Source organism: Microtus ochrogaster, chromosome 24 (genome assembly GCF_000317375.1).
Source record: "Microtus ochrogaster isolate Prairie Vole_2 chromosome 24, MicOch1.0, whole genome shotgun sequence".
In the NCBI taxonomy this organism is placed as follows: Eukaryota; Metazoa; Chordata; class Mammalia; order Rodentia; family Cricetidae; genus Microtus; species Microtus ochrogaster.
In genome coordinates this window covers 8937632-8945439 of record NC_022024.1, presented here as the reverse complement: position 1 = coordinate 8945439, position 7808 = coordinate 8937632, and the positions used below count along the sequence as shown (strand labels likewise).

General features: G+C 47.6%; 1 protein-coding gene across 15 annotated transcripts in view; it reads right to left on the bottom strand.

Annotated features, from left to right (window-relative positions):
* Positions 1–7808, bottom strand: part of R3hdm2 (R3H domain containing 2) — a 119032-nt gene that overhangs the window by 1748 nt on the left and 109476 nt on the right. For 14 of the 15 annotated variants that reach the window (XM_026784610.1, XM_026784609.1, XM_026784616.1 and 11 more), the window contains 4 exons: positions 4160–4329; positions 2607–2754; positions 750–847; positions 374–458 (listed from right to left, as the gene is read on the bottom strand). In XM_026784610.1, the coding sequence (XP_026640411.1) occupies positions 374–458; positions 750–847; positions 2607–2754; positions 4160–4329 (501 nt within the window). The remainder of the gene's footprint in view (positions 1–373; positions 459–749; positions 848–2606; positions 2755–4159; positions 4330–7808) is intronic. The other variant, XM_026784613.1, reaches the window with a different exon arrangement.

Below are 7808 nucleotides of genomic sequence, written 5' to 3'. Positions count from 1 at the left end.
TGGTCTCAACAACAGTCCCCTCCCTTCCATAGCATGGCCTCAACAACAGTTCCCTCCCTTCCATAGCATGGTCTCAACAGAGACTTCCCGTCCCTTTCTCTCCTCCTTTAGGCAACAGCTGCAGAACGTGGACTCTTTTGCAAAGACTTTGTATGCCTGGCATGGAAGGCCTGCGGTCTAGGGTGAGCAAAGGGAGGTGTCCTAGATCAGGACACAGCTGCTCCATCACCGCTCTGACAGTGTCTAGGATGCTCAGCCTCAAGACACACTTCACACAGTTTGTGGGCAAAGATGACTCTATTCCCTCATAGTTCCCCTCACTCCACGCCAGCTTTCCCACTATACTGGGGTGGCAATAAGACCGGCTACTCACCAACATCTGCTGTGCCCAGGTCAGTGGAGGCAGACTTGAGTGCTTGCCTCTTGCCTCGGTTTCCGTGCTTCAGTCCGCTCTGTCCCTTCAACATCAAACACAACTCTCATCCCAAGGGAACAACACATCGCTTTGGGTCCCAATGTCTGCCCCTGAGGACCCTACCTCCCCAGGGAGTGGCAACGGAGACATAAAGCCTCTCCCTCTTGGCCCTGAGGTGGGAGCCATGAGCACAGGAGTCAGGGAAAACTCCTTTTGCTTTGTCCATACTGTGTTTTCTCCTGTGTCCACCCAACTGGTTGAAGCCGATGGCTCATAGATGGGGGCCCAGATGAGAAGGGGAGTCTGAAGCCCCCAAGATGATGGATATGCTCACCTGGTGCACGGTGTAAGTTGACTGGCCATGGAGCAAGGGAGGGCAGATGGACAGATTGTATTGTAATGGCTGACCCAATAGGGAATAGCGCCCATCACCTAGGGGTAAGAACAGGTGCTTTAGGAGTTTGAGTTTCACGGTATGTCTATTATGAGACTTCAAGGGGCTTTGGTGAGAAATAGCAACAATACATATTGTTTCTACCTACCTTTGCTATGATGGGAGTACCTGTAACTAATTTAAGAGTTGTACCCCTATGTGGTAGCACACACCTTTAATCCCAGCACTCGGCAGAGGCAGGCAGATCTGCTTGGTCTACATGGAGAGTTCCAGGACAGCCATAGCTACATAGTAAGACCCTGTCTCAGAAAAAACAAAACAAAACGAAGAGCTATGTCTCTTCCAAAACTCTTAGTAGGGCTTTAGATCACTTCACCTGGAGTTCTGTCCATCAGAGACCCTAGGGAAATGGTCAAGGGAGTCAGGTGTAATGGTACATGCCTGCTATTCTAGCACTTGGGAGACTGAGGCTAGCCCGGCACAGTGAGAGTCTCAAGAAAAGAAAAATGGCTGAGGAAGAACTTTGAGCCTTACTAATGCCTTCATCTCCTCTACAGTTGCCCTCATCTCCAGGCACTCAAGCTTCTGCCCACGGGAGAGGCGGTGCAGAGTGAGAACTGATGCCAGCCCAACACACGGACTCTAACGGGAAATGGCGGTGCTGGGTTCCTCTCTTCGGTGCTGTTGAACAGCTAAATGAACACGGTGTGTAGAGCACTTGCACAAGGCCTGGGACAAACCGAGTGTCGTGAAGCTTACTACTCACAGAATGATTCATTTAGGAATATTTCAGTTTTAAACATCTTATTTTTAGATTACTTGTGACAGACAAAGCAAAAAGCAACAAGACTATTTCCATCTTATGCATGTTTATCCCCATTTTATGGATGAGAAAATTAAGGTCTACTTCTAAGTTTTAGTAACTTGTTCAACATCACAAATCTAGTTTGTCCTGGAACTGGAACCCAGAGCTTTAACTGAAAATCAGTGTTGCCTCTAAAGAATCACTCATCTTGGAGCTGGAGAGATGGTTCACCAGCTAAGAACACGTACTGCTCCTGTGGAGCACATGGGTGGGCTCCCAGCACCCACATCAGTATCTCACAACTGTCCGTAACTCTAGCTCAAGATACACATAAACTCACATAGGCACACACATAAATAATACTTTTTTTGTTCATTTGTGTTTTGTTTTTCAAGACAGGATTTCTCTGCAGCTTTGGAGCCTGTCCTGGAACTAGCTCTTATAGACCAGGCTGGCCTCGAACTCACAGAGATCCGCCTGCCTTTGCCTCCTGAGTGCTGGGATTAAAGGCGTGCACCACCATCGCCCAACTAAAAAATAAAATTTTTTTAAATATCTTCTTTTCTTTCTTTCCTGAGACAGGGTTCCTCTGTGTAACAGTTCTAGCTATTCTGGAACTTGCTTTGTAGATCGAGCTGGACTCAAATTTGGGGATCCTCCTGCCTCTGCCTCCTGAGGCACACCACCCACCTAGAAACTCTGAAGCAGACAGCCCCACACTGTTCTGATGCAGCTCACATCCCCAGCTCTCTGGTCCAACACTGATGCTGGGCTGCATTCTTTTCCAGTAGAAAGGGAATTTCTTTCCTCTCTTTTCTCCACTTGGGAGCAAACAGCCAGTGTGTGCAGGAGGCTGGAGCAACGCCTGTGAGAGCTACAGGGGGGTAGGTGTCCTCTGCTGTGGTGGCAGCTCTGCTGCCCACCCACTGCTACCCTGGGATGGACAGTGAGTGCTAAGGTCCACAGCAGCCCACCTCCACCTAACTCCCTACCCTGTGCAGGACCCCCAGGCCGGGGGAATGGGGTGAGGACAGGCAGGGGACCAAGTCCAGTGCAGACGTTGCTGAGGCTGGTGACAGGAGAGGGTGCTGGAGACTGGGTAGGAGATGTGACGGGGCTGTTGCCCAATTGTGCGTTGGCCTGTGAAAGAGAAGAGCACATGTCACTCCCTCCCTCTCTCTTTCACACGGACACTCACCTTGGTGTGTCCCAACACACAATTTACTACTCTCAAGAAACAAGGAGTCTTGTATCAACTGCCCAAAGCCAGATTGCTGTGCAAAGCACCCTCCTGTTCCCTAGTTTGTGATGCTATAACTATCCTTATTTCTAGCATGAGAGATCAAACCCAGGGCTTCAGCTGTGCTGGGCAAGCACCAAAGCACTCACCTGCCTGACAGCCCAAGTTTGTATTCTTAGTATCCACTTTCGATAAACCACTCCCTTGTTTTGTCTGTGTAGGAGGCACAGCTTAAAGAAAACATTAGAGAAACCAGACTCTTCAAAAGAAGAAAATGACTGACGTCTGATCACCTGGAAGGCTGGAGTGGGTTCTGTATGACCCCCTGGTGATCTTGTGCTATTCTACAGAGCCAGCCTTCCTAGATCCCCAATATCTTGAGCACTGTTTAGGCCCTCACCCCGGACCTTGTCTCTCAGTGACTCTAACCATCCTTTAAAAAGGCTCCATGTGCCTCCCCCATCGGCAGAACCTGTCCTTATGCTCATTACAGACTCTTTCTCCTAAGGTCCTTGCCCTGAGCACTGTTCATCAGTCAACAGAACTCACTCTTATTTATTGTAAAGGTCACAGGTGCTTGCTACCCAGCCTGGGAGTTTACACACGGCTATACCTAAATCTCTGTTGTGGTAACTGCCATGCAGAAACCTCTTCCCTAAGTTTTACTGTGTTTAATTTTGTAAGAAAAATAAACCCTGAGGTCAAACTCTGGACGTTCTGACCCAGCGCTTGAAAAAGTGGTTTTGACTAGAGTTTCATTCCTCACCTTGCTCAGATCGTTTCCTGCAGGCTGTGAAGCTTGTGGGGTCCCTGACATATATGTACATGTTTGTGTATGTACATGTATATATGTATGTCTGTGAAGGCTAGAGGTCAATTTTGGGTATTATTCTTTTTGTTTTGCTTTTTTTTTGGGGGGGGGCAAGGTTTCTCTGTGTAGCTCTGGCTGTCCTGAAACTCACTCTGTAGACCAGGCTGGCCTCAAACACACAGAGATCCGCTTGTCTCTACCTCCTGAGTACTGGTGTTAAAGGTGTGCGCCACTACCGCCCAGCTTGGGTACTGTCCTGTAGATGCCATCTACCCCAGCCCAGAATCGCATATGCACAAGGCTTGTGATCAATAACTGAGCAACACTCATCCCAGGATTCTCCATTTTAAATATGCTCTAAGCATGGTCTGATGTCCTGGAAAGAGGATACACTTTGATATTCTCATGTTTCTCCATCTGAAGATCCAGAGAAATTATAAATGAGGTGTGCAATGATATAAGGTTTCTTCCTAAGACAAGGGTGAAGGACTTACCTGGGGATTACCTTCAGGACTATACAGGTCCCCAGGCTTCTGACCTCGCTGGTCCACATTGTAATATTTGCAGTGACTCCACTGGACCATAGATGGATTCTGGGGGGTCTGAGGTCCATTAGGGACATTCAGTTGCATGACCACCACACCTGGTCCAGAAGGTGACACTCCTGAGTGGCACAAAGAAAGCAGTTGTTGGGAATTCAAACTATTCTGGGAGCACAGTTAACTCTGAGTGGAAAGCCAGCAGCAAACCCACCCACTTGCTTCAGGGCCACTCCAACTGTGTCTTGCCAGGCATCGAGACGGCTTCTGATCTGGCCTCAGAGTCTCTCTCCCCAACCAGTGGAAGTTTGAGTGGAAGAGAGATGAGACCAGATGCTAATATTCTCCTGCCCTTCACCTGGTGGGGCAGTTTGTTATGATAGGCAGAAAAACCACTCCACTGGTCAAAACTGAGTATTCCCAAATACCCAGGTCAGACTGCTGAAATGTCTGCACACAGCATGAGCTCTAGTCTGGGGTGTGGTCCAGGGCTGCTGATATAAGCAAGTTTTTCTGGAAAGGACTGAGGGTAAGCCAGCAAAGTTGAATTGCTCTGGAGAAGATGAATGCTCACAGCTTCACTAAGTGGATCCACAAAGTACTCTGTGGTCACCAGCTGGTGAAGGGAGGAACCATTCCAGTAGAGGGCACAGTTTGTAGACATGAGGTGCTAAGATATAACCACATTGCCGGAAAAACACTAAGAAATAAGAAGCATCTTTAACAAGCATTTATTGCTATGCACCAGTCCTTCCTCCTTCCACTGCACACTGAGTGTACAACAAACAAGCCTGGTCACTGTCCCCCTAGAAAGGACAGTTTATTAACAACTCGGACGTTAAGCAAAGAGTTGAGAGCAGAGTCTGAGGTGCATTCTGGAAGGATATTTGGACTCTATCCTGGAGATGCTGAGATAGGACTGGTACTTTGTAGAGTTTACCTTATACTTACACTGGATAACAGGGTGATAAAGGGAGGGGACTAGGGTAGGAAAACTGAGACAGGAGGGTAGCCAGAAGGATGATGGTAGGGCCAGAACCTTCTGAAGGCTATACTGGCAGATTCCAATATAGCACAGCTGGATACCACTGTGAGGTTCTGGTACTGTAGCTACAGATAGTTTTTTCTACTGACAAGGTGGAGGAGGGAAAGGTCCAATCTTCCTTGTGGAAAAAGAAGGTTGAGTCAGGGAGAAGCAGTTTGATGGACAGTCCCCATTGGGAGGAACAGGGAGGGCTCTGGTTCTACACAGGGGATTACACAGCGTGATAGTTTTCTTCTGACCTTTCAGGCCGTATTCTGGCTGGGGCTGAGCTGGAGTGGATAGTGGTGAAAAAAATGGGATTACCGGGATTACCAGCTCAGAAGCTGCAATGCTGTGCTTTTCATGGTCTGGTACTTCGGGGCTGCCATTGCCTCTACGATGGGAAATGCTACAGTCTCTGGGTACTAGCCATGCTGGAAGGAGAGTGCTTGCTCAGGTAGTATTGGTCATAGTTCAGTAAAAGAAAAAAGACAGGAGGTCTCAGAGAGCAATCTGATCCGTTTCTCTGGCCAGTTTGTGTATCCCACTATCTAGGGTTTATTAAGTCAGAGAGCACAAATAGTTAGTGCAATAGGCTGCCATCTTCCTATGCCCCGCTCCAAAGCGAGCAACACATTCATCAGTGTGGCTGGCAGAGGGCCATGGGACATCACAGTGTGGTGTCCTGTGCATCCCTAACAACTCTCCTTTACTACAGCTGCTCGGGCTCCCTGGCTCCCCATCCTATCAGCCCTATGCACTCTACCACCCTCTACCAACAACACTGCAACTGACTTTATTCAAACTCCTCAATGTATCCAAGGGGCCACCACAAAAATAATCAAATCTACAGCTTTTCTAGAGGCAGCTCATAATCAGAGCCTAACGCCCTGGGCTAGGGAAGGTGGGCACAGGCGGGACAGAGGACGCATCTCCTAATACCAACACAGATGTAAGGAGCTATCGGGAGATCCTTATATTATCTTCTCTGATGCCAGCAACAACAATAAAATACAGCCAGGAGTCTTAGCTGCAGCCTCTGCTCTCAACTCTCCATACTCAGTCCTCCCCCGCTGGCCTGGAGCACTGTTCCTTCACTCAACCGAGGACACAGCCCTCAACTGATGAGCTGATTTTATGCTTCTCCTCGAGCCAAAAGCAGGTGGCATCTGTTAACTGCTGAACCGTCCCTACTTCTTAATGGACATGGCAAAAAAAAAAAAAATTCTACTGCCCAGTGATAGCACTTCCCTGTCATCGGGCTGGGGAAGGAGCCTGGGCTGAGAGCGGGCGGAAGAGGGAAAAGGGGGCTGAATAAGGAAATCAATTTCAGCTTGAGAGCTAAGAAAGGAGAGGGGACATGTGAATGGCTTTTTAAGTGGCATCATTAAACCTGGGCAGAAAGGTCGATTGGGCAGAGCAAACCACATAAATACAAGCAGATGACATTTATGTCTGGCAGAATTGGTTTTCGCTTTTTGTTTAGATTTTTTTTTTTTAGATCACCGAGAGAGAAAACTGAAAACTGATAGGGCTTCTTCCTTACCATCAGGGACCAAATCTATGAAAAAGAAATGAAGTCAAAATCATAGGACAGAAATCAGTATCTTGGCTCCTCACCCCACCTTCTTTTTGTCAAGGGAGAGGAAGATCTTTCTGAAGCGGAAGAGAATATTCTCAGCTTTGAAACCCTTAGAAATGAGGCAGTAGAGGCTGAGAGGCTGTTCCCATGTGCACTCCACACTGTCCGTGCTGCTGTGTCACCGTGAGGGAGCCTATTGACAAGCCTCACTGTTCCCTCATGCTTGTGTGCATCTTCCCAAACAGAACCCGGTAAACCTCAGGGGACCCGAAAGCCATCGTTTCAGTGGGAGACAAAGAGTTTCCTGGAGTTATGGTTTTATCTAGCATTATAGTGGCAGAATTAACGTTCAGGCCTAGAGGTGAACTGGTATTAATAAACCTCAACAGTTGTTCTGGGAACAGCCAATCCTAATCCCTGCCTTTATTTTTGGAAAAGTGACCAAGTTGCTACATGAGAGGAGGGTGGGGCGACCGTCCTCTGAAGGTGAGAGAGTGCCTTTTGTGACTCTGCCTGCCAAGTTAACAGGAACTAGAAAAGAAAGAGGAAAAAACACTTGTTTCTTTTTAAAAATTTCCTTAACTTCCCTGAGCAGGTATTAACAATTTTAAATATTAATTGTCGAGGGAACATCATCTCTTAGTTAACATGGGTAGGACAGAGGGTCTGGGTCCCACTGTCTGGGAAGGATACAGGGCTGTCAGAAGCTTAGAACCAGTCTAGGGAAGAAAGGAGTTATAACTGCGGAAATTCCAAAGCAGTAAGGAAAACAGATGATGGAGAGGGTTGGGAAGTTCGAACTTTTTCCTTCTCCACCCTGGGCCTAGACCTCGGGTGCTGCTAGTCTCCAGAACAAAAGATGTTTTAGTTGGCTTGGCACTAGGTCAAGTGAGTAACACAAAATTATTTTCTTTTTCTTTGTTTTTGATTCAAAGATCCTTTAGATTTGAACAACAGATACCAGAAACCAAAGAGATATACTAACATACCACAAAAAA